The sequence below is a fragment of the Varanus komodoensis genome, unplaced genomic scaffold (assembly GCF_004798865.1).
Source record: "Varanus komodoensis strain SLA01 unplaced genomic scaffold, ASM479886v1 scaffold12, whole genome shotgun sequence".
NCBI classification, from domain to species: Eukaryota; Metazoa; Chordata; class Lepidosauria; order Squamata; family Varanidae; genus Varanus; species Varanus komodoensis.
Genome location: NW_025335349.1, coordinates 22,523,717 through 22,536,335, shown reverse-complemented (window position 1 = coordinate 22,536,335; position 12,619 = coordinate 22,523,717). Strand labels below are relative to the sequence as shown.

The 12,619-nt window shown below is 38.7% G+C and overlaps 1 protein-coding gene across 1 annotated transcript in view; it reads left to right on the top strand.

Annotated features, from left to right (window-relative positions):
• MRPL13 (mitochondrial ribosomal protein L13) overlaps window positions 1-12,396 on the top strand; it is a 38,873-nt gene extending 26,477 nt beyond the window's left edge. The window contains exon 7 of the mRNA XM_044421816.1: window positions 10,698-12,396. Within this exon, the coding sequence (XP_044277751.1) occupies window positions 10,698-10,713 (16 nt within the window). The 3' untranslated portion in view covers window positions 10,714-12,396. The remainder of the gene's footprint in view (window positions 1-10,697) is intronic.
• The last annotated feature ends 223 nt before the right edge of the window (window positions 12,397-12,619 follow it).

The following is a 12,619-nucleotide window of genomic DNA, read 5'->3' as shown; positions in this document are numbered from 1 at the left end:
CTATTTAAACTTAATCCCATGATTTCTTGATTCATGTAATGTGCCCCTAAGTATTATACTCCTTTTCATTTTAACCTTTTACTACAGTTAAAATTCCAGTAAAGATGCCTTTGTTCCTTTCAACTAATACATGTATACAGTACCTGCTGAAAAATCCTAAAATATAATTGAACTAATACAGAAGAAACTGAACCAAGAACATTACTTAGTGTAAATGCACTGATACAGAAATGCGGGTTAGGATACTGTGATTGTGATTATTATTACTCTTCCGGGTTTGTAGCATACTGGTTTTTCCCCTCTACAAGTATACACCTGAGGACTGGGTTCTTTTATCCACAGAAGCACACTGGATTCAGTCTGAGGTGTGACTAGCTGTAATCTGGCACATGCTCATATAGCAGTGCTGTTCTTCTGCCCTATAGAAAAGCATGGCTTGCTGCCTCCCTCCCACAGCTCAGTATAAGGAGGTCCAAGAGAAGAACTGGCAAGATAAGAAAGCTTTTTCTCATGGCTGTCCCCTCTAGCCAAGCTTCACAAATAAAATGCTGTGTAGGTAAAAGAGCGCCAGGAATGGCAGTGCCAGTGTATCCTTGTAGGGAGGCAACAAATAAACACTGATTTTGAGTCTTCCAAAACAAAATCTTCATTTATTTTATTTTATGCATGCATGCACACACTTAAAGTACCTTCTAAAATATGAAATCTAATGTAGTAATATATTTTGTGCTCTGCTTTGTAATTATATACCAACAAGTGAAACATGAAAAAGTATTGAAAAGCTGTTTCATTAACCAAGTCTGAAAGATAAGCAGTGACATTATATTATAGGGCAGTAGTGCTGTCATCAGCTAATAATAACAGCACATTCTTATGAGCATGGCTGTCTCATAGATAGTTTTAATTGCTGAACTGTAACTAATGAAAGAATGGATAAAGAAAAGTATTGACCTTCCTTGATTTCAGATGCATGACATGATGGTTTTTCTTGTCCTTTTACAACTGGAGTGATGCAGGGGCTGATTGGGAGCAGAGTGTGACGCTGCATATTCCCTTCTTCCATTGTAAGCATAGTCACATGGCCAAGGGTAAAGAGACTTCTCCGCCTAACCAATAAATCAGCTTCAAACCTAATGAGTGGCTGGAGGAAGGAATCCCATGATTCAATGGCTCCCTCCATAGATTAACTCATTATACCTGCAGTCACCCTCAGTTCAGAAAGCAAAGTAAATCTGTATAGTAAATCTGTATATTTATTCTTTTATGTAAGTTCAGGAATTTCAGTTTCAGGGTAACTAATCCATGAACCAAGTTTTTATCCATATCATATCATCCATAAAGACCATGGGAAATGAATGGGAAATTATCACATTATTGGTCATAAAGGCCAGTAATTCCCATCCATAAACTATTTGCAACTGACCTTCCATATACTTGTTCCATTGTAAAGGAAGAAAAGTGGCAAGTTTGTTCTGAAAAGGAAATACTCTCTTAGCAGCAGCCCCCTTCATGAAACTTCATTCCTTAACTAATTTGATGGGAGATGAAATTAAATCCATCATAGTTATAGTGATTGATCACTGTTTTTTTCTCGCAGATATGCTTGCAGAATAGTATTTTCAGAATTCCTTCTGTACTTTCCCGCCTACTTCTTAATGTCAACATGTTTTGTCCAAATTAAAGTAGAGAAGGCCTGGGGAATAAATCAGGGAGCAGGGCAGATATTTTCAAAGTACCTCTTAAGTTTATTCCTATGGTGTAGGTATAGTGAACACTTTTCAGAAGAAACGCAATTTAACATTATTGCTTAAAAGTTCTGAAATAAACAATGCTTGGTTATAGTCCTTGTAGGCGGGTAACACTCTTTCCCTGATAAAGAAGTTGTCAATAGCTTTTCCTTCAGACCAGATTTCTTTAAACTCCATCAGAGCCAATTGAACACAAATAAGAACAGATGTTCCTGCTTCTTCTGGCTTCTAGGATGAATTCCATACTTTAGGAACTGCTTGCTAGAGTTCCCTTTGGTTATATATAAAACAAGAGCCTAAAATGTATAACATTTAAATTGACTTGCTCATAAAATAATCATCTTTGGTATATTAAACATAAAAGCATAGCTCACTCAGTTTGTAATTTCAAATGTACTAAGTCTACATTTAAAAGTTTTTTAATTTTAATAATCTTTAAAATTTGATCACTACTTTCTTCTATCCCGAATGCCTTTGATACTATAATACTACAGCTGGGCATTTTGACTGCTTTGGCACATTGCCTCTGCAGACTGGTGAAACAACTCAAGAGTTCTGAATGAGAACCCATGCTTTAAACCAGGGGTCTCAAACTCAACTTACCTGGGGGCCGCTGGAAGTAGAGTCTGGGTGAGACTGGGCCGCATCAAGTATTCCACCACTGTGGTGGCGGTGGGCCGCTCATCCCACGTTGCTCCCGGAGGCCGGCCCGGGCGCCACCGGCTCTTTGAAGGCCGCAGGGCCCCTCCCCTGTGCCCTGCCCGTCCCGGCAATTGGCCCACGGGCCGCGAGTTTGAGACCCCTGGTTTAAACCATCCAGAGTTCAGAACCCAACAATAAATCATTAATTCTCTTTCTGCATTGTTGATGTTTAACAAATCATGGTTTTGTACATCACTACCACCCACAATTTAATATCACAACCACCCAGCTTTATGTGTGAACAACTTCCCCATGTTGCTAAATTTACAAAGTAACCTTAGATCTGAACACCTAATTAAATTAGTTTATATTAGTGCATAGTTTTCATTACACACCAACTCATTTTTTTTTCTGGTCAGTCATCACCACCTGAAAAAATGGCTTCCCCCCCCTTGATGTCAGCATTTCTGGAAATGATGCTGCAGTATCAATTAATTTGTCTTTTTGGTAGCCTCTCAGCTATTCTCAATGGTAGCATATTTGTTTGAGTTAGCTACAGTAAATTGTTTCATTTAGGGAACAAAGCAAGGTATGTCTCTTGTGCATGTTATTCTCTGACAGACTATTTGGCTGAAACCAGGCTACATTCCCATTAACATTCTGCCTGATCTAAGATCATCAGAGGAAGCCTTACTGGGCATTCCAAAATTAACAGAATGTTACTACAGAATGCCACAACGGTTGGCCTTCTCAGTAGTGGCATCCTACTGCCCCTTGCAGTCAAGGAAGCAGAAAATATGTTACGTTTGAAATATTTTCTGAAAATGCACCTGTTCACCCAGGCTTTTCCTGGCATGTAATTAAATTAATCATGCAGCTCTGTTTTACTGATCCTTGTGTGACTTCTTGTAGTCTTGCCGTAATTGGCATTGTTTAAATACTGCATTTTAATCTTTTAATTTTTTTACTTGTATTTTAATATCATAATATTTGTATGCAAAATATTACATACTGCTAGACTTTATTTTATCTAGGAGTATACAGATAAGTATCATAAATAAATAGGGGTGCTGTCCTAGCCAACAAAAGGCTACTGCTGACTGAGTTCTGCAGGGAGTTCGTGCCATAAAGAAAGTAAAGAAATATTTAGAAACCAGCGTTCAATGATAGCAGAGGAAATCCTATTGCCAAGGTACTAGGGACAATAGAATAATACCTAGATATATCTTCTTTTTTTAGAAGGCCATATTTTTTTAAAAAAAACTGTTACTTGAAGATATTGTCCATAGGCTTAGGAAGAATTCGATATGCCTAGTAAATGAATATGCTTTCCGTTGTTTGGAAATGAAAACTTAGCCTGTGTGTTTCCACTTGTTCTGGTGGACAAGATACTGAGAGCAAAGTTTTGCTCAGCTCTGAATGTTCCCTCTCTTTTCAATGGATTATACAATAAGCAATAATTCAGGCAAACCTTTGTCTCCTGCCTGTGTGATATCCCTCTGTAGCTTGCTAAATTTTCTAGTCTGTTTCCCACAGGACATACTTACTATATGCTTTCTTGTTAGTATAAAATAGTTCAGGCAGATGATCCTTGATTGAAGATTTAAAATCTAGTTTTAGTCTTCAGTAAGTGAGACTACAAGATCCATGAAGAAGAACCTTTTTCTGTTTTCTTCTATCACAAGGAAAGTGGGGAGCACACAGACAACAGAACCCACAGTCTGGTTTAATACTATATAGAAAAACTGTACTTTTGCTTTGTTTTGTTTTCCAATTGGTTATACACAGAATCATAAAATAAGAAAAATAAAATGAGGAACCTGTTCTTGTTAGAGAGAGGAGGGTTTTCCTTTATAATGGTAATCTTCAAGCTGATTTTTCCCATGTTTGTTTGCAGTAGTGCTTCTTGATGCAAACCAGAGATGATCAAGAACTGAATTCATTTGTCCCCTTTCTATCCTGATGCAGCAAAAGCCCAGGGATGCTTACTCTAAATTTCAGCATTCTGGGCACACATTTTTGGTATGCTCCTTTAAGAAACCAATGTTCTTGCACTCTGTCTGGCCTCCTTCAGTTTCTTGGCCATGGGCCACATTTGCATGGTTGAGAAGGATGTCTTTCAGGATGGACACTGTGCTTCCTTCTCTGGCTTGCTTCCCTGCTGCTTCTCCTCCCAGTTTGGCAGCTGCACCACAGGCTGCGCCACATGCTTTACTAGAAGTGGGGAGCAGCCGTATGTGGCTCAAAACTTAATATTTAAACAGCCAGTCTTCTGACTTCAGCAGATGTTTCTAATAAAATTGTCTGACTGGTAACTTCTATAAAGGTTTGGTACAGAAAATAAGTATTGAACTTTTTTTGTTTTGCTTTATAAGACTAGAATTGCCAGAGATCCCAGCAGTACCTGACTTATGTGTATTGGGATGAAGTTTCTAAAATAGCTGAATATATTTCTGCAAAAAATCCACACGAGTGGATTATGTGTGGATGTGGGACCAGCCTCATGCATGAAATGGTCATTTAACTCTGCAGAGAATTTTTGAGTCTGCCTGTATTGATTGCATGCCTGGAAAAATTTTCTCAGTCACTGAAGCAAACCAACGTTCAAACTCATTAGTGCCCTTTTCAACTTTCTGTTGTTCCATTACGCATATCTTAGTGTCAGATTATTCTTGTACACTGCTAATAGGTTAGCTGCAAGGCACTGACTTCATGCAGCACTAATCAGAGCTTAACTGTTGTCAGAAACCTCATCAGTGACAAGGAGGTACCTCTCAGTATATGTATAGAAGTCTCTCTAATGATAGACAAAGAGGGCGCATGACCCTCAGGCAAAGAAAAAATGCCATTTTGAAGGCTTCAGAGTTGTCCTATCAGCATATTGCTACCCTGGTAGATCACGTTTCTTGTTCTAATGAAAACTCTTAGTATTCTTGGTCTTAGCCCATCCACGCACACACAATGTTTCATAAATTTACAGCTGAGAAGTCTGTGATGATTTGAGAATAAGTGTTAGTTGTAAGGATTGTAATTCAAGGTAATTTTGATGGAATATAAGCGTGGACAAGGAAGACCAAATATGAGATGGATCGCTTCTTTACAGGGAGTCAACCTTCAGTTTTCAAGAACTGAGCAAGGCTGTCCGGGACAAGACATTTTAGAGGGTGATCATTCATAGGATTGTCATAAGTCAGAGATTTGATGTACCTAATAACAACAAAATCACTGAATAAATTAATTGGTGTTAATCTTAATCAGCAGTTTTGAGTAAATATGATGTTGGAAGCATTTCAAAGTTTCTGTTGCTGAGGCAATTTGAAATCTGGATAACCAGAGTTTCTGTTCTATAGATTAGTTTTGAGCCTCCAGGTCACTGTATTTGGGAAGAAAGTAGGGATTTCCATTTATCCAGCCCAAACATAGGTTTATCTTTGTGGTTTGGATTTGATAGCTTCCAGGTTTTTTGCTTTGTTCACATGATTAGCATATAGGAGAAAGGTGTGGGTTCAGGAGTTTCTTGGATTTCTCCATCACTCTGTGGGTGATCTTTTATTTTTCATAATTTTAAAAGTTGTTTACAATGTTGCCTGTAGAGGAGGTCTCAGCATTTGTCCTTCTAGTCCAAGTGTGTCTGTTCTGAATGAGGAGGCACTACATGGTCTTGGGGACAGATCTTCCCCATCACATACTACCTGATATTTTTAACAGCTGCTGCTGTATTAATTATGTCAGGTTTTATTGTTTTATTATCTTTTAAGCTACCTTGAGGCAGCTTTGCGGTCCACAAATGTTTAAAATAAATAATGTCCAGATCTGCAATGAATTAGCATTCCCCGTGCTATTTTGAAATTAGTATTATACCTGTTGTCAGATAAATAGCAGCGTGCTGGTGAATGCTTTTAGGAAGATAACTACTTGACAATATAACAGCTTTTGTATAGCATCTTGTATTAAATTTAGTATCCTGGATAAATTGAAACATATCCAGAATGTTGTTTAATGTGGATTCTGGTGGTTAGAAAACAACATTTTTGTAGAGTACTCTGCACTAGTACTCTGCAAAGTACTTTTACACACGGTGATCCCAAGAAAGTTTAACTGCATTTATTTTGTTAAAACAAACTGATTATTTGGATGCAATTTAGGTCCTACAATTAACTTAGGCTCCATGGGTTTCACTGGGGCAATCTTTTTCCTAGAGTAGAGACATGTACTTGTAGATCATGCATACGGATGGTAAATAAATGTGCTTTAAGAGGTTAGTCTGATAATACAGGAGAATTCAGGCGCTGGCACAATGCTTCCATAGCCTAATTGCCCTCATGCCCCACGTTGACTACATTTATGCATGGCAGTTAGTGATTAGGGATGGAATAATGTGGGGGTCCTGTGAACTATATTATCTATGCTCCCACCCCATTACTTCCCCTCCCCACCCCACCTGACATCAAATAATGGTCCTCTATTCTCTAGCAGTTTGATCCAGACTCCAGTTTTTGGTCTGCAGAACATTGCTAGGCAAAATAAGGTCACCTAAGCTGGAATGCACTGCCTGTGGTTCTGCTGAAGAGAGAACTCCATGGTGGCTGTGTTGAGGCTGGAATAAAAGCTGCTGTAATTTTTTCTTTCAATCATTACAGTAGTTTCTTCAGCAGATTCCTTGAGTATACATTTTTCCATCTGTTGAAAATTGGTTTTAATGAGGGGAACACATTTTAAAAGAGCCTTTTTTAAAAGCCTGTACTTTCCAGTTTTATAATCATATGATAAAATGATTAAAATGATGCAGTTCACTGGTTCACTTAATTCAATATTGTCTATTCTGAATTTCAAGCACAATTTCAGGCAAAGATCTTTCTTAGTCCTCACTTTTTAAAAACTTGGACCGAACGTTTGATACTCTGCTTTACTGCATTTTGCCAATAAGCTTTGCCTTCATTTTCTTTTATAGAGTAGGGCACCATTTTATATAATTTTCTTTTGAAGGCAAGACGCTACACTGTACAGGAGCAGTACTATGAATCAGGTGTCTTTGGCAGCAGCACTGTTGTAGAACCAACCACACAATAAACTCCAGACTACACCTGTACAGTGGTATAGCTCGTGCATTATTTTCAAAAAGTCCCAGGTCCATTCCATGGCATTTCCAGTTAAAACTTAGCAGATGATGGAAAAGACCTCTTTCTGAAACCATAGAAAGCCACTGCTGGTCAGAATTAACTAGCTCAGGGTAGGTGTGTTTTCCCTTGAATAGCTAAAGCATGGCTGAAGTCCCAGGTGTGAGAAAATCATGTTTATAAACTGTGAATTTAGATTGAATAGGTACTCTTACATGAATACATAAGCTAGAGGGGCTACCTGTTGGATTTATTTATCCTAGAAAAAGACAAAACTGCCACTTCCTAGTTCATTCATTAAGATTTTATCTCCCACCTTTCCTCCAAGGTTCTCAAGTCAGTACTCACAGTTTCCCTGCTGTGTTTTAGCCTTGCACCCACTTTGTGAGGCTGAGAAGTCGTGATTGGACCAAGTCCACCCAGTTCATCTCATGGCTAAGAGGGTATTTGAACCTGGTGGCTTTACCATTCCTCCTCTGACATGTCCGACCATCACAGACTCTGCCACCTGCATGGTGCATTGTCACAGAGGAGAAGCACTGTTGGGTTGTTCATCCAATGGTTTAACCTTTGTCTCCTGGGCAGTTTTTAAGTGTACCTCCTTATCCCAGCATACCATTCAAACCTGTTAGATATTTTAGGAAAATATTGATGAGGGAAATGAAATGCCTTTAGCACCTTTAAACACTTCAGTATTAAGGCATAAGATGTAGTAGAGTAGTAAGAAGTAGACTTATCTACTCCTGCAGATGCATCAACTGGTATCCTGAGTTACCAGTATATTTGCACATGTTTGGAAAGGGGTGGGTAGGTGTTATAAACAAGTCAGAGGGAATTGATATTTTTGATACTGCTGGTTCCATTCCATGTTGTTAAGAAACATAGTCCTGTCCCATAGGACTGAAAATCCCTTTGTTAAAACTAAGTGAGCTATACCAATTGTGGTCATATCTCTCTCTGCTTTTAGTCATAGTCTTCTGATATACAGAGTATATTTGTGCATTGCTGGCAAACCAGACCAAACCCTACTCCCTCCCACTAATATGCACTGTAAAGAAGAGTTTTCATATGCGTTGTAATGCATCCATTTATTCTACACATATTCTAAAGCACTTCTTCCCATCTCAGTTTCATCCAGTTTTCTAACCCACTTCTTCCAAAGGATCTTCACTTCCTCCTGAATTTATCATGCACATTGTTAGGTTTCCCTGAGCTGATTTGTTCCAAAAGAAGAACAACTGGTGTTAAAGGGCTTGTGTGCAGCAGGGATGGGAGGAGACAGATTGGAAGAAGTATTCCAAAAGCATATGAAATCATTCACAGGGATGTCCATTGACCTTTACAACTGTTTTCTAAATCTTTCCATGATTTGGAACAGTTTTGTCTTGTGAGGCTGTTTTCTTTCTGACAAAGCACTAAGGATGCTGTTGCCAAAGGCAACCTTCTAGCCTGAGCTAAAGACTAACATATTCTGCTCCAACTTGTTAGTTGCCCTGGGACTCTAAATGAAGGAAAGCATACTTTGGCCCCATCTGTGGGCCAAGGGATTGGGCACTATTAGGCTTTGTCTGCTGGGACTGAAAGAAGGAAAATGAGACTCTTTCAACTTTCTCCTCAACCCCAGTCACATGTAGGTGCATCATCTCTTCACCACTGCCTCTCCCTTTGTTGTCTCCCCTGTGTAAAAATGTCAGATTGCTTGCAAATTGCAAATTTTCTGAGTACTGAGGCCCCTTTGCACTTCTTCAGCTGTCTGGGGCTGGAAACAGCTGAGGAGCTCTCCCCAGCATCACAGTTGGGCAAGGAGAAGAGATGTGCTTTAAATGGGGAGGATTCTCACCATGTGCCATCCTCTCTAGGAAAATTATGCTCCATACAGCCTACCTGACTGGTTGGACTTGAGACTTGGTTCTGGGTCTGCAACTGTTAAAAGATTAGGGAAGCCCAGATCTACAGAAGCATCCACAAATCAGCTCATGCAGAGCAGAAGCCTGGTGCAGTGCACCTTCAGGAAATAAGAAGTTCCTGTTTTATTTTTGAAAATATAGGTTTACTCATACTCCACTACCAGAATATGTCATCACTTCATGTAAGCTTTTTCTTTTTCAATCTGTATGAATTATTCTGTTTGAAGCTGTATGCATTTGTTTGGACTGATGTGCTACAAGAGCTCCGGAAGATCTTTCAGCTGGGAATCCCTTGCTCACTGTACCTCAGAAGCCACACATGTTTAGCTGAGGGGGCCTAGCTGGGCTTGTGGGATTGCAGTTCTGCCTACTATTGTGCCCAATCTTTTATTGCTTTTTGCTGCTGTCACTGTCAAACGCCACTGTGTGGCAACATTGTAAGTCTAAGCCACACAATGGGCCGCACAGTTTGGAAAATAGTAAAGAGCCTAATGGAATAAATATGTAAAATGTGGCAGATAAACATCTCATGGTCCATCCCTTTGGTATCAATATAAAGACCACTTAATAAGTGCCACATTGAGGGGTGAGAAAATTCGTATACTGGTTGTTCAGAGTAAATAATAGGACCTGGCTTCCAGATCATTGTAGAATTTGTGTGATATATGACAATGAATTAATGTGTGCAAACCTATCTCTTTTTATCAGTTGAATAAAGCTGTTACTGATTTCAGTAAATATCATCTGCTTACCAGAATTCTAAACTTGTTGGGATCATGGGAAACAAAGGTTTCCTGCTTTGTTTTGCTTGTGAAATTACATGTTCTAAATTCTTCCCAGTTTTCATTTGCAAACACATTAGAAACCGATTGCTTGGTTTGTGTCTTGAAGTTGTATACAGTTGAACTTGTTCTCTAATAGTAGTTCAGGTTAGAAGGGGAGGTCAGTGAAGGCAGACTACAAAATCCACTTTGCTATTTTATTATGAGCAAAAAAAGGTTATTGGAAATGGAGTTTTCCACAAAGGATCAGCTACAACATATAAATTATCACCTGCAAATGAACATTTGCAAGCAAACTCATGCTTTTGCCCTTTTATGCTTGTTCTTTACTGTAGTTTTTACATTTTTTTTTAAGTAGCAAAAATCTGTTTATGGTAAGTGCCAATACGTGGTTGTTACTGTAACTGTACTTTAGAATTGTTCTGTTTCTTAACCTAGATTTTATTTTACAGAATGTCTGTATAAATGCATTCATTTTACCATCTTTTTTTTTTTTTTTAGGGCAAAAGGTGTTTGAGAAAGGTAGTGGATCACATATAAAAGAACAGAAAGAGTTACCTGCATATCTTCTGTCTTCGTGAAGACCAAATCCTCCCAGGACTTTACAGTTTGGTTGTTGTACAAACATTTAATTTATCTGCTCTAAACTGTGATTTTTTTTCAAATATAGAGCAGTATTACTTGGTGAAAATAATCTTCCGTGTGATGCAAAGCAGAGTCTGCAAACTGAAAGAAAGTTTTTAAGAATTGCTTTGTTATCACATTTTCCCCTCTCTGTTTTTTCTTGGGGTGGTGTTCAGGATGCCACCAAAAAGAATCAGCACATCACACCTTTGTACATCTTCCTGGACTTGGGGTCAACTTCTTTTGTAGCACACTGACTCTGTGATTAATAGAACATTTGAGCAAGTATGCTTGGTGATATGTTGTCCTGTTTCTTCTGAAGCCTTCATTATCCAGTGATCTCCCACACTTAATTTAAGGCAGCCTGTTACAACAAGGGCTTCCACAGATGCATCCTTGCTTGGATAGCTGGCCAGGTCAACGTCAGCACCATCAGTTTAAGATAAGTCCAGTTTTTCATCTGCTTCTTCCAGGAGGGAAAGTGGGATGAAGCTAGGATTCGTACACTAGATGCTGGCATCAGAGCCAGGCTTCTTTAACCTGGTGAGCTCTGGATCCATTATCCACAGCTACCAGGTCAGTGATACATGGGGATGATCAGAGTTACAGTCCAAGACATACAGAGGACATGTCAGCAGGGAATCTAATATAGTCAGTCATGCAGAGGTTTATTGAAAATGCCATGTTTTAGCTGTAGACTTCAAAAGCAGCATGCATACCATTAAAATACAAATAAAACTTCAAAATCACAACAAATCCAATAAATCACAATACACTGACCAGTTTCTTAGAAGAAAAGAAGGAAAACCAGGGAGACAACAATGTATCCAGCAGGAGAGAACATTGAAGCATACAGCACACAGGCAGTATCCTGCTAATTTGTGTACATCTCTGTTTCAAGGCCACTGTGGTTAAGAAGCAGCTTAGTAAACAATGTACTTCAAAAGGCGTTTTTTCTTATTGAGCAGAATATGCCATTTGCTTAAATTGCAGAATAGGTATCTGAGGTAGGTACCTCATCTGTGTATTCTGTACTAAATGTGTCAGTTTCTCTTTGTTACTAGACCATCTGGTAAAATCTGTAACTCTCCTAGGATTAAAAAGTGAGTGGATTTTGGAAGAATGCTTGAAACTGCACATCTGTCTTTTACAACTTCTGGCACATGTATAAATGATAAATGAAACTTTTAAAAAACGGGTTCAATAGTCTTTGTTAGTGAATTGTTATCAGAGGGTGTGATTTTTTTTTCTTCCTTCTTGTAGTGCAGCTTTTTAATGATATCACTTATTTACAGAGAATGAATATTTAGTTATCAAGACTGTAAATTTGTGATTTAGTTCTGATACTGTAACAGACAGTCCCCATGGTCATAGCAAATCTGGCAGTCTCCTCTCCCATTTCATGGTATGCACTTATGTCTGACAGTGTAGACCAACATTAAAAATTCAGAATTTTAGTAAGTGATAAATGCTTGCCTATGTTGGAAAAACACACAGCATTAATGTAACTAGCATGGACTTGGTAACTGCCTACATACTAAGACCATCATTAAATTTTGACCTGGTTTACAGAGCATATATTGTTGAACTGTGTATTTTTGTCACATGCAGACCCTGCATTATAGTCTTGTTTACACACAGCCCAGAGCTCACAACCCAGCAAGAAACCATGTGTTTGGCACTAAACATTACCCATGTTTTAACAACCCATGCTCCGGGTTGTCACTAACAGTTCGTTGGGTTATACATACATGCATGTCTACAAACACAGTCAGAAAATGAGACTGCAGTCCTATACC